This window comes from Equus quagga, chromosome 17, assembly GCF_021613505.1.
Source record: "Equus quagga isolate Etosha38 chromosome 17, UCLA_HA_Equagga_1.0, whole genome shotgun sequence".
Lineage (NCBI taxonomy): Eukaryota > Metazoa > Chordata > Mammalia > Perissodactyla > Equidae > Equus > Equus quagga.
This window is the reverse complement of record NC_060283.1, coordinates 38,989,454-39,015,951: the sequence shown is the minus strand read 5'-3', so window position 1 is coordinate 39,015,951 and position 26,498 is coordinate 38,989,454. Positions and strand designations below refer to the sequence as shown.

The 26,498-nt window shown below is 49.6% G+C and overlaps 1 protein-coding gene across 1 annotated transcript in view; it reads left to right on the top strand.

Moving 5' to 3' along the window:
- SAG (S-antigen visual arrestin) overlaps positions 1–25,974 on the top strand; it is a 28,282-nt gene extending 2,308 nt beyond the window's left edge. Inside the window, exons 2-15 of the mRNA XM_046644350.1 lie at positions 1,367–1,427; positions 3,266–3,310; positions 4,990–5,183; positions 6,764–6,823; positions 9,214–9,290; positions 10,289–10,424; positions 11,114–11,198; positions 14,053–14,125; positions 16,641–16,778; positions 19,639–19,716; positions 20,845–20,868; positions 22,997–23,052; positions 25,109–25,124; positions 25,781–25,974. Coding sequence (XP_046500306.1) covers positions 1,367–1,427; positions 3,266–3,310; positions 4,990–5,183; positions 6,764–6,823; positions 9,214–9,290; positions 10,289–10,424; positions 11,114–11,198; positions 14,053–14,125; positions 16,641–16,778; positions 19,639–19,716; positions 20,845–20,868; positions 22,997–23,052; positions 25,109–25,124; positions 25,781–25,889 — 1,152 coding nt within the window. The 3' untranslated portion in view covers positions 25,890–25,974. The remainder of the gene's footprint in view (positions 1–1,366; positions 1,428–3,265; positions 3,311–4,989; positions 5,184–6,763; positions 6,824–9,213; positions 9,291–10,288; positions 10,425–11,113; positions 11,199–14,052; positions 14,126–16,640; positions 16,779–19,638; positions 19,717–20,844; positions 20,869–22,996; positions 23,053–25,108; positions 25,125–25,780) is intronic.
- The last annotated feature ends 524 nt before the right edge of the window (positions 25,975–26,498 follow it).

The following is a 26,498-nucleotide window of genomic DNA, read 5'->3' as shown; positions in this document are numbered from 1 at the left end:
TGCGTGCCGCTTACACCCTGGGTCCCACGGTCCACCACCTCCTTAGGGTCCTCCGCCATCACTTCCCTCCTGGGCTGTGTCTGCAGCCTCTCCCTCTCTACCAGGACTTTCCCTGAGCATAACAATAAGTCCTTTATAAAACAGCAACAACAAACACGCCTTGACCCTCTCCCCTCTCGAGCTCTCCTCTCTTCCTGCACAGCCAGAGCTTAAAGAAGACACACTCACTCTCTCTACCCACCTGCTTCGTGCCCGTTTACTCTTCCCTCCTCCCTCCTCCCAGCCAGTCAGCTGCCTAGCGGGCTTCCCCTTGCCAATGCGGTCTCTACTTTGCTGCTGACATGATCCAAGTCTCAGTGTTCTCCTCCATGAAAGGGGCTTAATCCCTAGCTCACAGGTTTGTTGTGAGGGTAAATGAAATAGCATAAAGTGCTCAGCTTCCTGCCGGCTGTTTCATGCCAAGCACTCTAAATGCTGTTTCATTGCAGGTCTGTCATCCTGCTTCAAATGTTTCAACGTCTTCCTAGATTCTTGAGGGTCAGGTCCTTGTAAGACCCTTTCTGGCATCAACCAGTCCCCATCTGGTGGCCATTCACCTGCAGGTGAAAGCATTGACAGTTCCAGAAGCATCCTCTGGGCTCTGGGCTTCGTATACACTGAAGAGTTTTGCCCAGAAAGCATCCACTCACATCCAAACCTCCCCCACCCCCTGTCCCGGTCACCTGGCCATGCTGTCCTTCAGGCGCTTCAACGTCAATAATACAAATAACCCAGAAGACATAGGGATTCACTGCAGAACATCTGATATGAGGGGGCAAATATAGGAGATGATTTAAGGCCAACAAAAATGCTTTTGGGTGTTCATGGAAATAAAAATATGGATTTAAGAGGCGTAGGGAAGAAGAAGCCTAGCCGGGGTGCATGCACTCACTCGGTACACTTAGCAAACGTTGATTGAATCCCTGTTATGTACCAGGTACTGTGGTAGATACTGTGATGGCTGAACGATGAATAAAAGGCAGAATTCTGACCACCAAGGCACTCACAGTCCTGTGGGTTAAAGTGGTGGGTGGTGGTCAACCAACCCATGCTCTCCCACAAAGAGGGCTGGTAAAGAGACCTTTGCTGCCAGGGTCATAGAAAGAGACAGGATGAGGGCCGAGGAAAGAGCACACCTTGCCTGCAATCCACCATCTCTGGCCACAGCAGAGCAGAGGGAGATGAGATGATGGATGAGCTGCAACGCCAGGCAGCTCCTCTGTTCACAACTCATGAAAATATTTTGTTTGTTGCTGATTCTTAAGATGAACGCCTTAGCTCACTGCGTCCTCTGGCCATTTACAATCCACACCTGTTCTTCTCACAGGTGACCATCTACCTGGGGAAGAGAGACTATATAGACCATGTTGACCAAGTGGAGCCTGTGGGTAAGTTGAATTTGGAGTAAGATTTTAAGGCTGGTTTTCCTTTAAGTCAGCAGACAACTGCTAGTTTTGTATTTTTAAAATCAGCTTTGCTAATAATCTAATCAAAGAACTGCAACTTAAAACATCAGTGAGGTGCCACTGGCTGATTAGAAACAATTTTAAAAAGTGTAGGGGAGAAAAAGGACTCATTTCTAGAATATATAAAGAACACTCAAAACTCAACAGTAGAAAACCCCCAAAATCCGATTAGAAAATGGACAAAAGACATGAAGAGGCATTTCATCAAGAAAGATATAAGATGGCAAGTAAGCACATGGAAAAAGATTCAATAGCATTAGTCATTAGGGAAATGCAAACTCAAACCATGATGAAATATTATTATACACCTTTCAGAATGGCTAAAATAAAAAATAGTCATAATACCAAATGCTGGTGAGGCTGTGGAGAAACTAGATCACTTATCCATTGCTGGCGGAAACATCAAATGGAACAGTCACTCTAGAAAATAGTTTGGCAATTTTTTAAAAAACTAAACATATGCTTACCATATGACCCAGCAATTACATCCCTGGGCATTTATCAGGAATAAATGATAAATTTATTTTCACCGAGGTCCACATAAAAATGTGGATATGATTGCTCATAGCAGCTGTATTTGCATTAGCTCCAATTTGGAAAGAACCAAAATGTCCCTCAGTAGATGAGTCAGGTTAAAGAAGCTGTGTGTGGCCCATCCTTACCATGAGATACACTCAGCAATGACAAAGAGTGAACTGTGGACACACTCAACAGCTTCTGGATCTCAAGGGCATTATGCTGGCTGGAAAAAGCCAATCTCGAAAGGCCATATACTGTATGATTCCATTTATAAAACATTCTCAAGATGACAAAATTATGGAAATGGAAAATGGACCGGTAGTTGCCCAGGGGCTAAGGATGGTGATGGTGTGGGGTGCAACTACAAAGGGAGAGCCTAAGAGAGAGATCTTTACGGTGAGGGAAGGGTTCTGTACCCAGATTGCAGCAGTGGTGAAGCAAATCTCCGCATGTAACAAAATGACTTGGAAGCATAAACACATTGTATCCATGTCAACTTCCTGGTTTTGATATTGTACTGTAATTACACTACAAGCAGTAACCATTGGAAGAAACTGGATGAAGGACATGCGGGGACCTCTTTGTACTATCTTTGCAACTTCCTGTGAATCTATAATTATTTCAACTCAAATAGTTATTTAGAAAAGAAGAGTGTAAAAAACGGACAATGTTAGGCTCTGAGGATGAGAATGTCCCTCAGCAAAACCCTTTCTGGAAGGTCGTTTGGCAGTATGTTATCAAAAGCCAAATTAAATTCTACCATGGATGTGTATAAAGATGTGTCTATAAGGATGTTGATCGCAATATTAATGATAATGGAAAAAATTGGAAACAACCAAATGCCCTAACAAGAGGGGGTTAATTACATAATTTATGGTGCATCCATTCAATGGAGGAATGTATAGCCATTAACGTAATTAGTACATATTATATACATGTGTGTGTGTTTGAAGAGATGTTTGCAATATATAGCTGAGTGAGAAAAGCAGTTAACTGAACAATAGGTATAATAGGGTCTCATTTTTTTAGGAAAAACATTCATATAGGTGTATATACCTCTGAAAAAAATTCTCCCCCAATATCTTGACATTGGGTATCTCTGGGGAGTGGAAGTTTGGGTGACTTTGTTTTCTAATATAATGAAGATGGATTACATGTGCAATTACATATATCTGCATTTAAAGAAGGCCTTCTGTCTCTTTCATTTCCTCCATCCTCATTGTTCTCTCTCTTTGGTGTAGATGGTGTCGTCTTTGTGGATCCTGAGCTGGTGAAGGGAAAGAAAGGTGAGGAGGAGTTTCTTGTCCTCCGTGGAGGAGCCCAGTCTCCCGCTGGCTCCGGAAGGAGGCATTTGTGAGGCAGGAGCGATGGGGAAGCAGCTGGCCCTCTCCTGTGCACCCATTCGCCGCCAGGCCCTTTTGCCCACACTCCCTGGTATAATCCTCATGTCACAGGTCCTGTTCACGTCAGAGCTCACTGTCCCCATTTTCCAGATGAAGGTGAAGCCACCTATCTGGGTGGGTGGCAAGATAGTCAGAGCTGGAGCCCAGGTGTGTCAGCTCCATCAGCTGTGCGCTGGCCCCTGTGTCACGGAGTTCAGTGCCGGGGAAACTCAGGAGGGCTCCTCGGTGCGTTTACCCGCAAAGGGGGAGATCGAGCCAGCTGGAAGGCAGAATTTCTCTCTCTGTTTACTGCGGTGGTTCTGAACCACAGCATCACAGCCCGCTTGAAGATCTCCGGCAGCTGGGATGTGTGTGACAAGTAATTTGGTACTAATAACAGTTCGTAAACTAAATTAGAGCAGATTCAAGTTATCCTTCTGATAATGTCGCTGAGTCAGTTCCATTCTAAATATGCCTTTTTGATTGGTTGCTACCGGCAACCGTGAGGGATTGTTCCTAACCCTGGATGTGCCCAAGGGAGTGTGTCAGATGTGGGGCTGTCAGCATCGTGGCTGAAAATCGCCTCCCTCCGTTGTCTCCGACTGCCTCCTGGGGGCGCTGCTCCTCTTGGGCACCAGGAGGAGCCCGGCTGGAGTCCTGCAGGCCCATGCGCTCACCAGGGAAGGGCACCTGCTCTAAGGACAGCGCTGTCGGGTGAGGGAGGCATACAGCCGGCTCACCTCTGGGCCCTTCTTCTTGTAAACATCGGATGAGGGACAGGCCAGTGATCAGTGGCTTCTCTAAACTTAGCAGCGAGGGACGGTCATCCTCGGGGCGGACACAGATAAAATGCTCAACCAACGACTCCCAAGGACTTGGGGGCACTTTTGATACGTTTTATGTTCAAGAAGAGCGTGCTTTGTGTGGTTTTATTGACCACGCATCATTCTTTTGGTCCACGGGGAGCACAATTTACATCTGTTTAATCAAACAATTTTCCGAAGAGTTGGTTCAGGGGACGCTTCCCACGTTCCAGAGCAATGCGAGAAGGAGGATTTCTTCTCGGATTTGATTTCATCGTCCACTTGGTCCAAGAGCCCCTTCCAGCTCCTCTCACGGGCCCGCGTCCAGCTCTGGCACAGATGGATTTTGCTCCTGGCGCTGTTTTTCTCTGCTTCTTACCTTCACGCTCAATTCCATCCAGACATCCTGCCCTCAGAAGCCAAGCGACTTAACCCTGTTGAAAAATCTCCCGAGGTCCCTGAGCTGGTGGGTCAAGAGGAGGGAGGGGGAGGGATGGAAGAAACAGTGGAGTCAGGTGGTAAAATGATGTGGTTCGGGGAGGTACCTTGCAGTCCTCTGACACGCCCCTCTGGAGTAATTAACACAAGCCCGAGGAAGGTGCTGGTTCTCCCAAAGTGTGTGGACTGGCTGGGCATATGGCTGTTGTCTCCCACCCCCTCCAGATGCTACAGGTCGGACACCGTGACCGACAGTGTCGGTGGTGGCCGCATGCTCACTCGGCTCAGACAGGGGGCGCCGTGCCTGCCCGCCCAGCCCACCCTTCCCTGTCTCCCTTCCAGTGTACGTGTCTCTGACCTGCGCCTTCCGCTACGGCCAGGAAGACATCGACGTGATGGGCCTGACCTTCCGCAGGGACCTGTACTTCTCTCGGGTCCAGGCGTTTCCTCCTGTGGGGGCCGCGGGCACCCACACAAAACTGCAGGAAAGCCTGATCAAGAAGCTGGGGGGCAACACGTACCCCTTCCTGCTCACGGTGGGTGACCCCTCTCCCCACCCACCCCCTGCCCGGGCTCCCTTGCCCACAGCACCTTGTATGGTCCTGGGAACCAAGGAAAGGGGACACGGTAATGACTTCATATTTGTGGGCCTTCAAATTGCACCCTCGGAGGAAATTCTGGATTGCACGGGCTGTGATTGTCTTTTTTTAAGTCCTTGAAAATAGCCTCTCAGCCTTCGAAGGCACCCTTTCAAAGTACGGTTTAAATATTTCCTTTCACCCGACCACCTAATTACAAGTGCCTGCGTTATTTTTTCTCTTGCTCATCTATAAAAAGAAAGCTCAGAGAAGTGCCCCTCGGTCGGCCCCGGGGAGTTCTAAAGAGGACAGAGTTCCCTCGGGCAGGAGATCTTAACAAAACAAGAAACCTTGTCTATAGCTCCGTGGGTCACGGTGGATAAGCCACTTCCTGTCTCTTGAGGCCCCACATCTCCCCCCATGAAACCTGGCTACACACGTGCCAGCATCATGCCTCTCAGACTCGGGCGTGAACTCCACGTGGGGAAAGCTCTCGTTCCCTCTGTACTGGTGTGCTTATGTGTCTTAAGATTATAGACTCCTCCAGAGTTATATGGTCCAGCCTTAAAAAGGAAGGAAATTCTGACACATGCTCCAACATGGATGAACCTTGAGGACAAGATGCTAAGGGAAAGGAGCCAGTCCCCAAAAGACAAACAGTGTATGATTCCCCTCATACGAGGGACCCAGAGTAGTCGGATGCTTAGAGACAGAAAGTACAGTGGAAGTTACCACGGGCTGGGGGACGGGGATGGGGTGAGTGTTCAGTGGGTAGTTCAGAGCTTCAGTTTGAGGCAATGAAAACATTCTGGAGATGGATGGTGGGGATGAGTCCAGAACAATGTGACTGTACTTAATGCTGCGGAATGTGGTACGTTTTATGTTTTGTGTATTTTACCACAATTAAAAAAAAATGTTTTATGGACCTAGGTGCTCCCATGCATTGGGAGTTTGAAGTGACATAACCTACTGGCGACAACATGTATTGAAACCTTAAAAACGTGATTTTGACCTGTCAATCCCCTATTAGGAGGGTAGCCCATGGAGTTAATTGGATAGAACTGTACTAAGGTGTATGAAAGAGGATATTTATTGCAGCATTGTTTATAAGACAAAAAAATAAAGACCATTTAATGAAGGACCAGCCAACCATGGGGATGGGTTAAATTACACGTGGTGTTACAGAAGCCCTCCAAATGGTAATGCAGAATTCTATTTCACGGCGTGGAAACATGGTCATGATGCATTCTGAGAAGGGTTAGGATTGGTGCAGTGAGCAAAGCAGACAACAGGACATGTGCAGCATTCAGTCCCATTCCTGCACAACACTTACATGCACATACACAGTTGTGTGTGTGGGAGCACATAGGACATTTTGGATAGCTGTGTCAACGTTACTCCTGATGTTGGAAATATGGGTGGCCACGTTTTCCTTTTTGCTTGCTCCTCATCTCCATTTTCCAACCTTTCACGAGGAATATGTGTTTCCTGTGGAATAGCCCCCTCTGAAAGAAATGTTGTTTTCTTTCTTTCCACAGTTTCCTGACTACTTACCCTGCTCCGTGATGTTACAGCCAGCTCCACAGGATACCGGGAAGGTTAGTTCCAGAAGAAATGCCATGGATTTATTCATTCCTTTTAAAGACTTCTTAAAATAGCCTTTTATCAGGGAATATTGCAAACATACACGAAAGTAGAGAGACAGCGTAATGGACCAACCACTTGTCTTCAGTGAGTGTTAACCAGGAGCAACCCTGTGGACAAAACAGTGGGGTCCCTTCCCTCTTGAGTCTCATGGGTTAGTGGAGAACAGCAGATAAGAACAAATAGCAAATAGGGACAGGCCACACCCGAGGACGGCAGGAGCCGTGGAGAACAAGAGGCTTGTGAGAGGCGAATGGAGAGTCTGGTGGGGCGCTTGTTCTGCATGTTTAACGGAGGCCTCTCGGGGCCAGCCCGGTGGTGTAGTGGTTAAGTTCACGTACTTCGCTTCGGCAGCCCAGGGTTGGGGGGTTTGAATCCCAGGCACGGATGTACACACTGCTCAGCAAGTCATGCTGTGGCAGCATCCCACATACAAAATAGAGGAAGATGGGCACAGATGTTAGCTCAGCGACAATCTTCCTCAAGCAAAAATAGGAAGATTGGCGACAGATGTTGGCTCAGGGTCAATCTTCCCCACCCAAAAAAAAGAAAAAAGAAGGCCTCCCTAGGAGGGTGAAGGAGAAGCCATCCCATCCTAGGGCAGAGTCTTCTGGGCAGTGGGAACGCCATGCATGCTGTGTTCCAGGGCAGCTGGAGCGGGAGCAGGGGTGAGGTGGTGGACGCAGGTCAGAGAGGTGTGGGGAGGAGCAGACGGATCACGAAGGGCCTCGTAGACTGTTTTTCTGAGTGGATGGAGCCACTATGGGCTCTGAACGATAGGTTCTGACTTAGCTTTCCAGAAGATCCCTCTTGCCACAGTGCTGAGAGTGAGGTTGAGTTGGCCAAGCGTGAGCTCCTGAGGGAGAGAAACAAAGGGACTGGGTGGAATGACGCGAAGCAGAAAAGGATGGGAAATCTCAGAGTGAGTCACACCCAGCGAAGCTAAGTGTGATTTCATGAGAACCATTTCACACACGCGTGTCTGTTTACTGGGCCACACGTTATAAACTGCTTCTTCCCATGGACAGTGGCCTGAAACGTTTGAAAGCCACTGGTCCAGGAAAACAGGAATGCGGGCAGCCAAGATGGAGGAGGGTGAGGTCACTAATCACAGTGGGGGCCACCAAAAATAGTGCCACCCTTTCCTCTGTCCCAGGAGAGGAGGTGTCGAGGTGGCTTTGGGAAAGGGGGTATGAACTGAGCCGGAGGAGGCTGGGAGCAGAGCATCCACATGCCTGGGGGCCTTGGGGCCTTACAGCTGAGGAGACCTTTGAGCTGGGGCCCGGAGAATACATGGGAGTTTGTCAGGTATAAAAAGAGAGAGAGAAGCGTTGGGCATATCAGGAGGAAGGGATAGCTTGTGCCCAGGGTAGACGGGTGACAAGCCATGGCTTGTGCAGGGAGCAGCATCAAGTGGGAGTGGAGAGGGGAGCAGAAGCAAGGGAGGGGGCAGAGCAGAGCACAGCGGGAGCACGGCTAAGCAATGCCGGGTGATGGTTCATAATGGTGTGGTTGCTCTTCAAGCTGGGTTTTAGGATTGCCGTGATTCCATGGCTGCAGAACCAATGAAACTGTGGCTTATATGCCACTGTCAACACAACTGGCTGCAGGCGCTTTTGCCCATTCCTCTTTTTCTCTGTAGGCTGTTGGTGAAGGGCCCATGCCCGCCTCTGTGCCCCCCACCCCATCCCATGTGTTAACGTGCAGCGATGAGCGAGGCTGTGGAGGAATTCACACCCTGGGGCTGAGGGCTGAAGGTGCCAGCACACGCATTTTTTAAATTTAGTTAGTGTCAAAATCAGGAGTAATGTAAAAATTTCACTCCGGATCCAATTTCCAGCTTCTTTGCAAAAGTTGGAAGAGCTGCCGGCACTGGGTCCCTGTTCCAGCCTGGCGACACTTGGCTGCCGCTGAACAGCAGCTGCCCGCTGGGGTCAGCGCATCAGCCAGCATGGGCATCCGTGGACTCCCTGCTGGCCCTGTCAGTGACATACACACAGAGTCACAACTAAGAAGGACAACTAAATGTCGGGGCGGGGGCCTGTGCGCTGTGTGAGGTGGTGGGAGGCGGGGACCAGCCAGGATGTGTGAGTCTCACTTTGCAGACACATCCAGAGTCCCGAGTCCCCTTCCTCTGGGGGTCGCGGGCTCATGGCACTCTCCTTGTGCTCGTGTCATTATCTCCTTACTAGCACGCTTCAAAATCGCGTCTTAATGGTGCAACCCTGAAAGGATGTGGCTGAGAAAGAGGGCCACATAACCTCCCCGGGTGCCCTGCGACCCGCCGCGGCCCCCGGAAAGGGAAGTGCTGACCTGGGCCTGCCTGCTCTCTTGCCCCCTGCAGAGCTGTGGTGTTGACTTCGAGGTCAAAGCGTTTGCCACAGACAGCACAGATGGCGAAGAGGACAAAACTCCCAAGAAGTAAGAGTGTCGTTGTGGGAATAGGTGAGGGGTCTACGGGACAAAGAGTGGGGATAAGAACCCACCCCTCATTTTCTGTCTGTGTGGCAGAGCTCTTCCCATGGGGCCTGGCTGGAGTCATAGAGCACCCCCAGGGCAGGGCAGTCAGGGCAGAGCTGGCTACACACGGGGTGGGGGTCAATGGCTGATCATTTGGGGCAAAATCCAAAAGAAAATGGCAGGGGAGTTAGCAACCGCAAGGGCTCATGTAAGCCCCTAACAGCTGCCCGATTCCCTCTTTCTTCAGTTTTCTTCTTTCATAATTCCTTTATTGTGGTCAAATATACCTAACATGAAGTTTACCGTTTGAATTATCTTTAAGTGTACAATTCAGTGGCGTTAAGTACATTCGCCGTGTTGTGTAACCATAGTGACACCCCTGTCCACTGTCTCTACCCCAGACTATACCCGAAATGTGCTCATCACCCCAACAGAAACTCTCCACCCGTTAGGCAATAACTCCCCTCCCTCTGTGCTCCTGGCCCCTAGTGTTCAGCGTTCCTCTCATACCTGAACACAGTTTCCAATCGTGCCCTCGACACTCTCTCCTCGTCCTCAACACACGCACCTGCCGATACCCACAGTAACAAGTAGCAGTGTTAGTGCATCACATTTCTAGAGAGCTCTGAAGCCCGTCACATAGGCACATGACACATTCCCACATCAGCTTCACCGCAGAGCGAGCTGAGCCAGGATCCTAACCAAGGGTGGGAGTGACCTTCCAGAGAGCTGACCAGCCCCACACCCCCAGCCAGTGAAATCGCAGAAAAAGGACCAGAAACCAGGTCCTCAGGCCCCACCCCCAGCCCACCATCTGATAACCTCTTCTTGTTCCTCCGGTGTCTATTGGGAGCATTCCTGAGCAATCCCGACACGAGTGTGGGTAGGGGGACCTGGGAGGGCATCCTGAGGAGTCCAGGGCAATGGTCTCAGCACTGTTGGTGGCCTCTTGTCTGCAGGAGCTCCGTGAGTTTACTGATCCGTAAAGTACAGCATGCGCCCCCCAAGATGGGTCCCCAGCCCCGAGCAGAGGCCGCCTGGCAGTTCTTCATGTCCGACAAGCCCCTGCACCTGGCAGTCTCCCTCAGCAAAGAGGTAACTCACCGGCCATGGCTGTGTCCCATATGGGAGCAGGCCTGGGGACAGGCCCCGGGGCCCTCACGGCTGTAGGTGTTGCAAGGAGTCTGGTTTCTAGGGAAAAACAACCAACATTTGTGAACGATTGGCTTTTTTTCATAATTTGGAGCTCGTAAAGGGGACCCTTAGAGTAGGGTCAAACTGGCTTGCATTAACACCCTCTGTGTATGCACATGTGTGTGCATGTGTGTATGTACACATGTGTGCATGCACACACGTGCAAAGGCGTGCCCACCTGGGCCTAGATCACACAAGAATCACTGCTGAGCAGAGCTCTACCACTGGGCTTCCCCACTGATTTCCTTTCATTTCACTCATTCTGCCCCACATAACTGCGTGGTTCCACTCAGGACACCCCTGGCCAGCTCTGCCGTGACTCTCAGGACGTGGGCATCAGGGCAGGAGCACCCTTGCTCCACTCCACGTTGGTCACCATCATCCTCCACAGCATCCAACAGCTGGGGCAGAATGTGTTCCAGGCCCTTCTTTAAAAAAACATGTTGCTATCACTTTATCTACCTTCAAAGTATGGGAATTCAGCCACTTTTATTCTAGTTAGAGGATTGAGACGAATTTGGAAGGCCGCGAGACTAAAGATAGTACCATCCTCTGTTCCCCTTTTCTGACATATCTGCCAACTTTTTCAGATCTATTTCCACGGGGAACCCATTCCTGTGACCGTGACGGTGACCAATAACACAGAGAAGACAGTGAAGAAGATTAAAGCATTAGGTAGGACCTTGGCTCCAAACTGGAGGGCAGAGTCTTCTAGAATTTCTCAATCTGATCGTGTCTCCCGAGGGTCTCACCTCTGGTGGGATGAGGCCCTCCTGGGTCGTTGGAACCGCTTGTTTGTCTCTGTTCTCATGGACGGCAGAACCTTAGAGGGAGGAAAGCCCTCAGTGTCACCCCACGCAGCCTCGCGCCCAGCTTAGGGCATCTTTTGTCTTGGGACCACACCCCTGACAGGCCGTCTTCCCGTCCGAGCAGCCCCTGTGCCAGATCTCAGGGGAAGCCATGAGCGGGGTTTTCTTTCCTGGGTTGGTGATGAGTTTTGATGACAGGTGCAGCGCAGCGTAGGGGGAAAAGCACCAGAGAGAGGACACTGGCTTAATCTGGGGACTTGTGCTGCAAGTCCTCTCTGACTCCCGACTGTCACCCACGGCAGTGCTTTCCGGTCCACCTCCCAGGTTTGTGAGGCGCGGAGGACTGGTCACACCGGAAGTGCTTTATAAATGGGAAAGCGCTACTGTTGACTCGCCGGGATGTGATGGCCAAGCCTCGCAGAATCCTGCAGAGAGGCGCCTCCCCCTTGCTGTTCCTACACACCTCCTCAGCTCAAAGGGCATCAAAATGCAGGGGATGGCCTCATATGACCGTCTTATATGGGCTGCATAAAAAAGACACAATAGAATGACCTGGAGGGTGACCTCTAGTTCACTTCTAACTCAAACGCTCAATGACCAAGACAAAGTTAGACTTACAGTTTGTTAGCCTGACCAGCTGTCCTGGTCGACCAGGACTGAGCTTGGGGGACTTTAAGGGCTAAATGGGGCCAGTCCCAGGCAAATCAGGACTGTTGGGCACCTTAAGTGTCATCCACTACTTTCCTCTTTCCCTGTGTGTCCATCATAGATAAGGTTCAGGAATTTTTTTTTTTTTTAAAGATTTTATTTTTTCCTTTTTCTCCCCAAAGCCCCCCGGTACATAGTTGTGTATTCTTCGTTGTGGGTTCCTCTAGTTGTGGCATGTGGGACGCTGCCTCAGCGTGGTCTGACGAGCAGTGCCATGTCCGCGCCCAGGATTCGAACCGACGAAACACTGGGCTGCCTGCAGCAGAGCGCGCGAACTTAACCACTCAGCCACGGGGCCAGCCCCAAGGTTCAGGAATTTTGATGCATGCATACTAAAGAACTCTAGATTTTTCTTAGTGCTAATATGAATGCTTAATTTATGGCTTTCTGCTGGGTGAGCTCATATGCCTTTAAGTGTTGTAGGACCTGGCATTATTTATTTAGCATGTTGTATGTAGTGTCCAGTACAGTGCTCCTCAAAGTAGCAGGACAGAGAAAGTATCATTTGATACTTTGATTTAAAATTATTTCTCGAAGTTTTATGAATCCTAACATGAAAGCCACTAATTTTTGAAAGAAGCTGGTGACTTTTCTGAAGCAAGATGTTAATAGCTTCTACAGGCCAAGCACAGTGCTCAGAGCGTCACACAGCTTGTTTCTTTTTTTTTAAATTAGTCATTTTATTTATTTTTAAATTTTTTAATTTATTTTTTGGTGAGGAAGATTGGCCCTGAGCTAACATCTGTGCCAATCTTCCACTGTTTTATGTGGATCACTGCCACAGCATGGCTTGATGAGCGGTGTATAGGTCTGTGCCCCAGATCCAAACCCATGAACCCCAGCCCATCAAGTGGAGCACACAGATTTAACCCCACTATGCCATCAGGCTGGTCCCTCAACAACTTGTTTCTTTTAATCCTCAAATTTGATTTTTGGGGGTTATTTTTAGTGAGGAAGATTGGCTCTGAGCTAACATCTGTGCCAATCTTCCTCTATTTTATATGTGGGTTGCTGCCACGGCATGGCTTGATGAGTCATGTATGTCTGTGCCTGGGATCCGAACCCTCAAACCCGGGTTGCTGAAGTGGAGCGAGCTGAAGTTAACCACTAGGCAATGGGGCCGGCCCCTCAAGTTTGATTTTTTTTTTTTTAAAGATTTTATTTTATCCTTTTTCTCTCCAAAGCCCCCCTGGTACATAGTTGTATATTGTTTGTTGTGGGTCCCTCTAGTTGTGGCATGTGGGACGCTGCCTCAGCGTGGTTTGATGAGCAGTGCCATGTCCGCGCCCAGGATTCAAACCAACGAAACACTGGGCCACCTGCAGCGGAGCGCGTGAACTTAACCACTCAGCCACGGGGCCAGCCCCCTCAAGTTTGATTTTAATGGAGATTAAAAACCATCTTTTTCAAAAACCACAACAAACATATGAGTTAGATGCAATTATCACCCCCATTTTTCTGATGGGAAAATTGAGGCTTAGAAGAGTTAAGTAACTCGCGGCACAGCTGACAGCTAAGCTGGAATTTGAGCCCAAGTGGTCTGGCTCCAGAGGCCACCTTCCTACCCGCCATGCTACACCCTTGCATCAATCCCATGCACCTCCAGATGTGTCCAGCATGGACGACCAGAAGGAGACATTCATTCAGTAGACACAGAATGTTGGGAGGGGGTGTGTTGGGAGAAAGAGATGAGTTCTGGGATGCTGGAGGATTGTGTGCCGTGGAAGGATGCTCAGGGATACACCGTGGGCTCTGCAGAGAGGAGGGGTCTCCCAGGAGGTGCACTGTTAGGAGACTGGCCCATGGGTGGCAGTGGACACAGAGCAGCTTATTGGTGAACAGACGTGGCCCCAGAAATCTCAGCCTTTAAGCTTTGAGTTGAGAAAGTCGAGCCTGAGAAGCAGACTCAAATGGTCACTAGAGAGGGAGGCCCAACCTCGGCCCCAGAAGGCACCATGCATGTGCATGCAGGACCCCACCCTGAGTCACCCACCCCTGTCCTCCCTTTGCAGTGGAACAAGTGGCCAATGTGGTTCTCTACTCGAGTGATTATTACGTCAAGCCGGTGGCCACGGAGGAAACACAGTGAGTAGCTGGTTGGGTTTCTGCTTCCTGGGCGGTCCGAGCTTCTTTGTCAGGTTCCCCTTTTGTTCATCGCTGAAGAGGGAAGTGGAACGCTCAGCTGGCTTACTAGCTTTTCACTTCCTTCCCCTTCTGCCACTTCAAGGCCTGCAAATAAAATCAGCATCCCAATTCTGTTCTCACTCACCAGAGTTCTGAGAGTCGGTCCAGCCGAGGAAGGATGGACAGCAGAGAAAGAAAGATGGGAATTTCACAGTGGGAGCTTTCCTCTTTACCCCTGGAATCAGTTGGTGGGAACTTGATACTCTTTCTGCCCCTCAAGCAGATAATCAAATGGTCTGTCAGCCCAGGCGAGGGGTCCCTATCTTTTGATCTCATCAATTTGAAAATCTTGTACCAATCACAACTGGATTAGAATGATGCCTCAGTTCTCAGCCCGTTGTCGTGAATGACTTTTTTCCCTTCATTAGATTCAAAACAAATGAGAATCCTGCGCTGGCTTTTTCATGGGGGCGTGAGAGACACCCCGCCCCCCCAGTTTTGCTGTGCTGGGCAATCATATAGTCATTTAACATGCAGGCTGCTGGGGGTTATGCCTCCCCACCCCCAGCCCCCAGCCCCAGATGATCACTTGGGAAGGTTTTTTCTCTGTCTGTCTTGCTGGCCTGTGCTAAGCACCGTTGTATGCAAAAATATCAACGCATGAGAGGAAGGCAAACTGGTTCAGCAAGATAACATTACATAATATTTAAAAGGCAACGTCAAGAGAAACTGTTACTCGAGGCCAATCCAGACCCAAGTTTAAATATAGGGCCAGAGGGGAGGGAGGCAGGAAGGAAGCATAACTCACGCCTGCCTCCTTGGCGCCAGGCCGGGGTTGTTCTACCTTTTGGGGAGCATCCTTGCACATCTGTGTGTCCTGGGGTTCTTCCTGGCTCATCTTTTGGCATATGGCCAACAACGATGTGGGAAAATGGCCCTTGGCTGAGTTTTTCCCCATTATCTGGTCCTCCTTTCAGCTCTTCAGTGCATTTTGGACCAAATGATTCCAAAGAAACTGGAAACCATTCTAGGGTCCCCCCAAGGGTGAGGGTAGGGAGACAGAAAGCTAAGCTGGATTGCGCTAACAGGTCTCAGACTAGAAGCCACTCAGAGGGCCGCAGAGCATGGGCTGTCGGCCCAGAACCCCGAGGCTCCCGGGCTCTAGTGGACAGGCCTGCTGCGAACCAGGTCAGACCTGACCCCCAGCTGCTGCCCATCACCCAATCCCAGATCCTGAAGGTGCTGGGAAGCCCCAGGGCCTTGGCACAGACCTTCAGCAAGCTCTGCTGCAGGAAAGGCCGTCATCTGAGCCCAACCCCTGGAGACCCTGCTATGGTCACCTTTGCAATATAATTTCTACTTCTGTCACTCTGCTGCCCAAACCAAGCTCATGAAGAGAACTTCCACTGGGGCCCAGATGGGAGGATGTGGGCCACCTTGGGCTCAAGCAGGGTTCTGTAAAGCACATGCCCAGGAGCCTCCTGTGTATCCTGGAGGCAGGAGAAGCCACAGATGCTTTACACTCCCCAGGGAGATCAAATAGGGAGGCTCTTCCCAGGGTGGCAGTTCAGACTTCCAGCCTGTCTTGGAGCAGGGCCCTGAGGTCAACTCCTGGCAGTGTTTTCAGGGCCAAGCCCTGCCATCTGATGTCCAGGTACAAGGATGGAGGGGGTGCTGGGAGCATCGACACAGGCTGCTGGCTTGCCCGAGCTCTGCCATCAAAGAGAAGGCGCGGCTGCCTGGGAGGCTCTTGGCATAGGCCTCGTGTGCAGCATGTGGGTGAGGAGCAGAGCCAACTCTCCAGCCCCAGACGCTGCTCAGAGAGCCAACGATGCTGCCATACCTGGAGGAACCCACGCTGCTGTGTCCCCAGCTTCAGGGCAGACCCCCCACACCCACCCTTTGGCATGGGTTCCCTGTGTCTGCCAGATGCTCTGACTGATGCTGAAGAAGATCTGGAAGAGAAAGAGCATGTGCTGCTTTGAACCCAAACCAGTCCAGTATGTACGGTTCACAAGCAGAGGACCCTGCCTCGCCCTTCTTGGGCACACACAGATCCCCTCAAGAACAACAGTTTTCGATGACAGGTGACTTCCAGCCTGGGCTTGTTGCTGGTACTGGCCAGCCCACTGCGAGGTTCACGAAGTCTCAGGAGGAGACTGGGTGTGGTCCCTGACCCTTGGGCCACTCGCTCTTATTTAACTCCACAGAACATTCTAGAAATTCAGCACTTAGAGCAGGCCGAAGGACTTGAGGAACTGTCCTAATGTTGCTGCTAGCCTATTTTGAGATGTCACTAACACTGTTCTGCTTCTTGTGAGGCAGACGCACAGGCACCTGAACTATGTTTCCAATAAGTTGCAGGGGAACTTGGATCCTGGAAAACGCTCGATGGCAGATCAGGTCTCGGGATCGATGGTGGCTTTATGGCCATAAGAGCAATTAGCCAAAGATCCTCTCTGTTTTCTTCCTGCAGAGAAAAAGTGCCACCAAACAGCACTTTGACCACGACGCTGACGCTGGTGCCCTTGCTTGCAAACAACCGAGAAAGGAGGGGCATTGCCCTGGATGGGAAAATCAAGCATGAGGACACGAATCTTGCTTCCAGTACCATGTGAGTCCTTGCAGCCCAGGAGATGAGCCCCTGAGACTCAGTGCGGGGCTGGCAGTGGTCTGCTTCCCTCCTTGTCTCAGCCCCCTTGGCTCACCGGCCTGCACGTGCAGCATGACGGCTGGCATCTGTGGTGCAGAGCACAGACCCAGTGGCCCAAGTAGGGACCCCAGTCCCACCCTTGGTGTGACATGGTGGTTAGGGCTCTGGAGACAGCCTTGCACCAAACTCCAGCTGCACTGTGTACCATCTGGGCCGCCCTGGGCAAATCCCCAGAGCTGTCTGAGAACCTCAGTCATCCTGTCTGTAAAGTGGGGTGCCACCAACAAGCAGTTCCTTTTCATCGAGAGGCTACACAGATTATGTGAGACAATCTCTGTAAAACCTGGTGCCTGCTACACAGTGCGTGCTCCAGAAATGTCAGCTCTCTTAAAAATATCATTAGCCAGTGTCGTGCCCTAAGCATATGAACTGAGTCCTGCAATGGCGACAGGAATGGTGGAAATGTCATGTATTCATTTCCATCAGGAAAGGGAAAGAACAGGAGGTCCTGATAGCGACAGATGTTGGTTAAGTTTAACTGAAACTAAGCGCTGAGCTGCTGACCCCGACTCAGAGAACCACTGGCTGAAGTTAGCCGGCAGATCTAGCGAAAACTGGAGTGAAGCTTCAGAGTCGAACACCCACGGCTGCTCCTGGCCATCCTGAGAGGCTTCCATTCCCAGGAGCGTGTCTGTTGGTGAGCCCTGAGTGCTGGGGGTAGGAGCTGTGACCCAGGCTCAAGGCCCATTTGCTGCCACCCCTGTGTGATGTGCTGGGGTCCCCTCCACGGCCCCAGTGGACCCTCTAAGGTGATGGCATCCAGAAGAGCTCTCATGTTTGACCTCCCTGACCCCGGGGCTCAGCAGCACATGTTCTCTGAGACAGGCAGTGGGGCTGGCGAACATTGGGCAGAAAGCAGGATGATGGAAGTCAAAGCACTTTCTGAGGATAACTTGCGAAGTTGTTGTGTTTGATTCTAAAGCACGTTTGTGAAGCTCTGGGAGCAAGAACGAAAGGCAGACTGATGCTCTGGATCGACTTATTTGAGGGCGTGTTGATCGTGATGCCCACAAGGGCACACTGCCTTTGAAAAATTTTTCATGGTGGAGGGACTGTTTGACAAACACGTGAGTCTCTCCACGCTGTTGTGAGAAAGGTGAATTTATGCTCATTTTGTGGATGAGGAAATTGAAGTTCAGCCGGGATGAGAGGCTCCTCCAAGGTCACCTGGTCAGTTAATGGCAGAGCAAAGTCCACTCCTAACCCTGAGTCCCTCATTCACCACCACCTTCAGGGCTGCCTTCCAGGGCCCTAGAAAGTGACAACCGCAGCAGAAGCCGGGTTAACCAATCTCTGTGCGTGCGTGCGTGCTTGTGAGTGTGCGCGTGTGTCTGTGTGTCTCAGACTCTCCCATTGAAGGAAGACGGCAGGGGAGAAAGCTTGCAGGGTGTTCTCAGGCACGAGATGAAGCACAGTGTGTCCCCAGCTGTTTGGCCTCGTCCAGGATAGGTAGAGAGTCAGTCCTGCAGAGGCGTGGCCCTCAGCCTTGCATCCCCTTTTTTCCCCTTGGGTGACAACCTCTCCCCACCTAGTGTGTGGACACACTCCATGATTCCAGATAAAGGCATTTACCCTCTTCAAGCAGCTACGGCCACCGATGAGCCGATGGAGCTCTTTGGGGGGCCTTGTGGTCCTGGAAGCTGTGTCCCAGGTGGCCCCCGTGAGGAGGCTCCCCGGTGTCGCCTCCAGATCCAGAACCTACTTTGCACCCTCTCAGCCCCCTTCGCAGACCCCCTCAGCACAATCCTGCCCTACCTTCCATCTCAAGCCTTCAGGATTCTCAGCCACGGTGGTCTTTCATCATTCACATTGTTTTACCGAGCACTTCATGATATTTTCTGTACCTTAATTCCTGTAATTGGATATTCTGAAATATCTATGTCTCCACATTGGATCACATGAGATAATTGTCTGTGTTAAAACTCCCAGCGTGGTGCCTGCCAGATAGAAGTCAATACCTGCTGGTGGAATCTGAAAAGAAGCTTCTCTGGAGGAAACTTAGACTGTTGTCTCTTTGGGGCACGTCTAATGACCTCACGTGCCGTGTCGTTCACTTCAACACGATGCTGGGTGCTGGGGATGCAGAGCCAGGGCGTCAAGGAGGGAGACCCACGCTACCTGGCGGGTGTCCAGGAGACTTCACAAAGGAGGGTCGACTTCAACCTGAGCTCTTGGGGGGCGGAGGAGGAGGAGGGCGTTCCAGAGCGGGTTTGTGTTTGGCGAGGCTGGCACACGGGGGACACTAGGGCACACAGCAGGTTATGAGGCAGCAAAAGCAGGCAGAGGCCAGCTCAAGGTTGCCTGCCGGGCCACGCGGAGTCTTGACCCTGGAAGATCTCTCTGGCAGCAGAGCGGCGGAGAGCTCAGGGAAGGTGCCTGGTGTGTGGTGGTGAAGTGATTGAGATCATCCAGGCAGGAAAAACCAGCGGAGGACTCAGTGGTTGGCCAGGGATGGCAGTGGGGCAGAGGGAGGAGCGAGGAGGACAGTTTCTGGCTGACAAGCAGGTGGATGAGAATCGGCAGAAGCAGAGCGGGGAGAACCAGAAACACGCTCTGCCCTCTGGACTTCCAGAGGGGAAACCGCCAAGCTACAGTGCAGGAGAGGAATCCCCTGCCCCGAGTATGGAAAGTTCCAGGACGTTGACGGCTTGGTTGACTTCAGCAATGCCCCGAGAACTGATGATGGCATGCCCGCGTGAGGTGAGTCTTGGCTTTCCACGGCTCCTCTGCAATCTTCTCCTTTTCCTTTCTGTTTGGGCAGCGTCAAGGAGGGCATAGACCGGACCGTCATGGGGATCCTGGTGTCCTACCAGATCAAGGTGAAGCTCATGGTGTCAGGGTGAGTGTCCACGTTCCAATGCTCTGTCTGCTCTGTCTTGGCCTTGGGCAGTCTGAATTGTTCCTTTCCTGAATGATTGGGAGACAGAAAGCAAGGAAGGCCCGCAAATTCTACCGGTTACCAAGTAGTTTTGGGGAGACTCTGTTTGTCTAGTTTCACAGTTCTGTCAGGTATAACATCACGTGGAAAAAGGTAGAAAAGTAGACTATGAAACATGTGCACTGTTAGTACCACTTGGTAAAAATGGGTGTGCAAATGCTCACGTGGTGGAAGCTGATGTGCAAAAAAGAAAAATCAGGTTAGTGTTATATCAAACTTCAGAAAAGGATGGCTATGAAAGGTACTCTTCATTTATCTTCATTCACGTGCCTCTTAGGAGGCGTCCCTCCACAATGGGGAGCGCTTTCCTTCCCTCCCCAACGTGGAATCATAGGATTTGGGAGTCTCCTTTTCATACAAGAGCACAGAAATCTGAGAGTCCCGAGGAAATGGTTTTCCACTTTTTTATGATATGAATTTCTTCCATCTTTAAAATTTCATCAAAAGGGAAGAACTTGAATCCTCATTTTCCTTTTCAAATTCCATTGCCAAAGGCTCTGGCCTTTTACCTGATGAGCATCCGTGGTTCAGCCATAAAGGCAAGCGCATGCATATATTCCATAATTCTAAGCAGATAAAGAGTTCCCCCTTTTGATTGGGCAGCAAAGTAGAACATGGTTGATTTTGCAAATTTCGTTAACACGGTGTTTGTATTTGTCGTGTTTTTCAAAGTGCACAGTGCTTTCTTTCATTTTCTGTAAGAGAGTAGAATCTAAAACAGTAGGGTTTCTTTCAGCAGTCAAGACAAGTGAATAACAGGTATTTCACGATGACCTTTGTGGCCGTGAGAAAGGAATGTTTATTCTTGAACATCAGGGCCTGAACCTAAGTGATTCCTCTTTTTAATTTGAGAAAGAGATGAACTCTCAAATAGAGGGAACCGTTGAGTTGAGTGTAAGGGATGCAAGGATCCTGGATGCTGTGAGTGGGGGGTGTCTGGGCATGTCCCGCCTCTGAATGACGGGAAGTGAGGTCCTGTTTTACTACTGTGCGCATCACCGCAGCAATGTGTGCTTTTGTGTTTTCTAGCTTTCTGGGAGAGCTCACCTCCAGGTAAGCCTCGTCACCTTCCTTCTCTGCTGGATTCCCAGGATCTCAGGGGAACAACCCTGGGGTTCCAACAGTAGCCATGAGATCTGGTTCCCTGGCGGTTTTGCTCAGAGGTGTTAGGAAATGATGTCCACTGCCTTTCGGATGCATGACACAAATCTTGGCTGATCGGTGGGAGGCTGGGGCTGCTTCTCTGAGACCATAGCTGGGTCTACACCTGGGCAAGGACGCACACACTCAGGAAACTGACACACTCCACACAGCTGCCTTTACGTGTGTGTGTGTGTGTGTGTGTGTGTTTGTGGTAGAATATACATAAGACGAAGTTTACCATTTTAACCATTTTCAAGTGTACAATTCAGTGGCATCAATTACATTTACAATGTTGTGTAACCATCACCACTCTCTAGCTCCTGCTCGTTTTAAAAACATTTTAATTAATTAATTAATTATTTGTGAGGAAGATTGGCCCTGAGCTAACATCTGTTGCCAATCTTCCTCTTTTTGCTTGAGGAAGATTGTCACTGAGCTAACATCTGTGCCAGTCTTCCTCCATTTTTTATGTGAGATGCTGCCACAGCGTAGCTTGATGAGTGGTGTGTAGGTCTGCACCCAGGATCCAAACCCACAAAAGCCAGGCTGCCAAAGCGGAGCATGTGAACTTAACCACTACACCACTGGGCTGGCCCCACTCCTGCACATTTTCACCACCCCAAAAGGAAATCCCATACCTATTAAGTGGTTTCTCCCATTGTCCCCTCTCCGTAGTTCCTGGAAACCCCTAATCTCTATAGATTTACCTATTCTGAATATTTCATATAAATGGAATCAGACAACATTTGTCCTTTTGTGACAGGCCTCTTTCACTTAGCAATACATTTTCAAGGTTCGTCCATGTGTAGCATGTATCAGAACTCCACTCCTTTTTATGGCTGAGTAATAGTCCATTGCATGGATAGACCACATTTTGTTGGTCCATTCCTCAGCTGGTGGACATTTGGGTTGTTTCCACCTTTTGGCTGTTGTGAATGGTGACAGCTACCTTTTATATCCTTCACAAAGAGGCAGCAGGTAAGAAATGCTCGAGGTGGGCACTGACCTTACATACTCCTTCACCCGTCTGTTATCATCTCCTTCACTCGCATGGAACCAGGGGACACCTCTCCTCTTAGACTCCATCAGCCCTGGGGTCTGCCGAAAGTGGCCTTGTATACAGAGTTACTTTGACCAAAGGGGTAACCCTGGGGCAGGAGGCAGGGGGTCCTGGGTGAAGCGATGATCGACCCTTGTTCTTTCATCCCTCACCTTTCCATTCTTCCTTTGTCCTGATTTCCCTTCTGCTTTCCTTCTCAACTCCTTTCCTTCCTTCTTTTTGCATAAATTCCAAGCTGCCCCAAAGCCCATTAGCTCCTGGAATTTGGCAGACTCTGCTCCTCTGTGTTCTGGTCCCTAGCAAGAGACTGTGTGCCCGGCCTCCAGCACACCAGCCTTACAGAGATTTAACATATGAAGAATAGTGGAGGCGCCGGCCCCCTGGTGTAGTGGTTGAGTTAGCACGCTCCGCTTCTGTGGCCTGGGGCTCAGGGGTTCGGATCCTGTGTGCAGATTTACACACCGCTCATCAAGCCATGCTGTGGTGTCGTCCCATATACAAAATAGAGGATGACTGGCACAGATGTTAGCTCAGGGACAATATTCCTCAAGCAAAAAGAGGAAGATTGGCAACAGATGTTAGCTCTGGGCTGATCTTCCTCATCAAAAAAAAAAAAAAAAAATAGTGGACGTTTTTGCAAAGGATATTTTTTAAAACTCTCCTTTCTCCAGGATTTCACCTCTCCTCTACCCGCAATTCCATGTCCCTGAAACTAACAACCAGGAGGAAGGGAACCTAAAAATCCTTGCAGCCTCTGCCAGGCCTAAGTGAAGTTTCTGGACCACATTCCAGGGAATACATTTAAAATTCCTACTTGACCACTTCCTGATCTCTGGCTTGTTTTGTTTTGAACCTCACTGAATCCTCTCTCAGCTTGGGCCTGGGGATCTTTTGCGAATCTCGGCAGCCACAGCTCTTTGCTGTGCGATTTATAATTGCGCGCGTGTTCTCACCGATGTGCGTTCTTCCTTTTTCTAGTGAAGTGGCCACTGAGGTGCCGTTCCGCCTCATGCACCCCCAGCCCGAGGACCCAGGTCAGTCACGAATTGTCTTGGCTTTCTAGTATTACTACTTGCAGATTTAGTGTTTCCTCATTGCTCGTCTTTCTTGACCACATCTCTGAGCAGGAGTGTGGCCAGGTGTACAAAATGCCATGTCATCTTCAAGGTGCCTGGTCCGGCCGGGGAATGAGTGCTCATGCACTCAGTCGTGAGCCAGGTGGCTGGTCCACCTTCAGACAATGTGTGGAGGACGTAGCATCCTTGCTCTTGGACACAGACTGTCTCGTTAGTTTTTATCAAGAATGATTTGAAAGCGGCTCTGCTGTGAACAGAGCTGGATTTTGATTTAAGGAAAATTTAGGTGAAAAATAAATTTGAGAGGCTGAGGCTTTTGCATTTCATTTGGAAACATGAACAGGCATTTAGAAGATGATGAGTGTTTTTGACAGTGGCAATTGTGACAAGAATACAGAAAATCCTAGAAAAGAGGGTCAGGCTGGGTTCCTGACATCTGGGCTCCTTTCAATTGTAAATCCACTGGCTCTTGCACGGATGTTGAAAGCAAATGAAGCAATGGTTGTGCAAGCCTGTGTGTGTGCTAAAAACCACGGGACTGTGCTTGTAAATAGGTGAATTGTATGGTATGAGAATTAGGTCTCAATACGGCTCTTTTAAAAAAGATAAGTGGAGCAGCAAAAATAATGTAGGTGCCATCTCAGAAACTCAGAGGAAAAACTTCCCACTGTGAGTTAAGGTAGCTTAGTTGGCAGGAAAGAAAAATGGACCTGTCTCTACGAGAACTCTCCATAGTTATAGTGATGAAGAATGTTTTAAGTAAAAGTGGCATAAACAAGCTGGGTTAATTTTTCTTATACTTTATAAACAGCTTTTCTATACTGATAATGAAATGGCGTTTAAACATATCAGAATGAGCCCCCATATTCATTTTGGGTTTGTCTTAAAAACATTTTGTCTCAAAGTATCTTTTCCAAATATTTTGGATTCAAACACTCCACGTACTTTGCCAAAGCCTTCCCTTGGGGAATAAATACAGTCTGGTCGTATTTTTTTTTTATTCATTTATGCTTATATCATTAAAATACTATTTTTTGCCAATGCTTCCTTTCAAGGACATTTTAAAAGGATTTTTTAAAACCGTGACCTGCGTCGATGGCACAGTTTATGTCAGGTTGTTTTCTGGAGCTGTGGACAGACTTTCTGACTTACCTTGGGGGAGTGGAGTTACTCCTTTTCTGGAGATGACATTTTCATGTTCCAGTCGTCATGGCTCTTACACTGAAACATCACAACGTCAAGACTAAACAATGATCTTTTGTACTGTGAGGTTTCAGGGAAAAAGGATGAATCACCCCATGGCCTCAAAATTCCGATTCCCAGAGATTTATGAGTCCCCAGTTTCATTCACAGATTCTCGCTCACCTCTCACCTGCCTAGTTCCCTGCTCCCTGAGTCTAGAAGGGGAGACTCTAAGCAGAGAAAGTGTAAGTTGTAGTTAAGAGGCCCTGCTAGGGCCAGGGGCCAAGTAATTTGTGCATGACAAGTGCTATGGAAATGCTACCAAGTTTTTATCATCTGTCCCCTGTCAAGAGCATCCGTACGGAATGCAGGGCGTTGAACTGGTTCTCTTCAATGCTGGTGGTCCCAGTTAGTACAACTTTATGCTCAGCACTGTAGGGGTCCAGGATGGTTCTGGCCCAGGCGGTGCATATCCCAGTGCTGGCTTCCAGGTGGGTGAGAGAGACAAGAGCCGTGGAAAGAAAAGAGTGACATGAGAGGAGAAGAGGCTAACCAGAGAAAGGGTCCCAGACGTGAGGTTGTGGCACTTTATAAAGGAGGCAATGGTTAAAGACGCAGGGAGAGAGGCTCTCAGAGTGGGAAAAGGCAAAGAAGTGGGAATTACATGCAGTTCTCAGGAAGTGCATGTATCTAGGCCTTTTATCCCTCCAACTTTAAAGTCACCTAAACAAGGAAGGAATTTTACAGGTACAGCTATTACACAGAATTTATGCTAACAGAGCTCTCTCTCTCTCTCTCTCTCTCTCTCTCTCTCTCTATTCCATGCTTACAGCTACGGCAAAGGAAAGGTGAGCCACTGCCCTGGGTTTCCCTGTGTTCTGGGACTTCGTCCTCTAGCACAACCCATTCTTTGGTCTTTTTGTACACACCTCATGCTCTCAACACCGCTCAGTCCTGGTTTTCCTTTTTCTCCCTAGTACCAAGGCACACGGGCACACACATGCACACACGCACACTGGGTTATACTGAGTATGTATGTCTTCTCATGGGTTCCTTCATTTTCTCTTATTTTTGTTTGTTAAAGAGATTATACATGAATGGCTATGCAGAGAATGGTGCAGTCCCGTGTTCCATCATGTAGGAAAATCTTCATCGGTTCCTTTGCTGCCAAAGGAAGATCAAGGATCTTGTTTTACTGGAGATTTCACTGCAAGCCTCAACGAGTGTGCCATGATCAAAATCTTCCTTGTTTTGGGGGCTGCTCCGGTGGTGTAGCGCTCTGCTTTGGTGGCCTGGGGTTCACAGGTTCAGATCCCAGGTGCGGACCTACACACCGCTCATCAAGCCATGCTGTGGCAGCATCCCACATACAAAATAGAGGATTGGCACAGATATTAGCTCAACAACAATCTTCCTCAAGCAAAAAGGGAGGATTGGCAACAGATGTTAGCTCAGGGCCAGTCTTCCTCACCAGAAAAATAAAATGTTCTATGTTTTATTTCAGTTGTCAAGATGAAAATTTGGTCTTTGAAGAGTTTGCTCGCCAAAATCTGAAAGACGCAGGAGAAATGGAGGAAAGGAAGAAACACCAGGCGGCAGCCGTGGATGAGTGAAGAGGTCGGCCCTCGGGGAAATGCGGTAGTCAGCAGCATGAGCAACTCTCCACAGATAGCCCTTTAGTTACGCTGAATACCAAAGTGTGAGTCTTTGTTACAGAAATAAAGTTTGTTCTGCCCTGGTCGTGAGTCAGGCTGACTTGTTGGGGAGGCTGAGTGACGTCACTGGCACAGAAGCTGCAGCCTTTATGTGTGGTCCCTGAGTCTTGGGGCGGGGGGAGGGCGGCATCTAGAAAGGAGGCCAGCCTTCCACAGACGGCTCAGCGCTAGCCCATGGAGGCAAGAAGCCATCCTGAAACCAATGTGCTCACCCAGCAGGGCCTGCTGTGTCCAGGGCTTTTTCCATGGGTCCCCGTGTAAGCTGTTCGCCTGGCAATGTATTGGGGGAGAGCAATGTTTCTCATGACCTGACCAGTTCTAGCTCCGGGGCCCCCAAGAGCCTCCTGAGATAAACAGGACAGAGGACAAACGTGGGCAAAAACACTCCTTACTACTGATTCGACCTTTGAGTCCAAGACCCTGTTTGAGCTCTGGGTTGTTGGTTATATTTCTATCAAATGCAAGCAATGAAATCAGATTTGGCTAGTTTAAGGGGAAAAAAGGAAT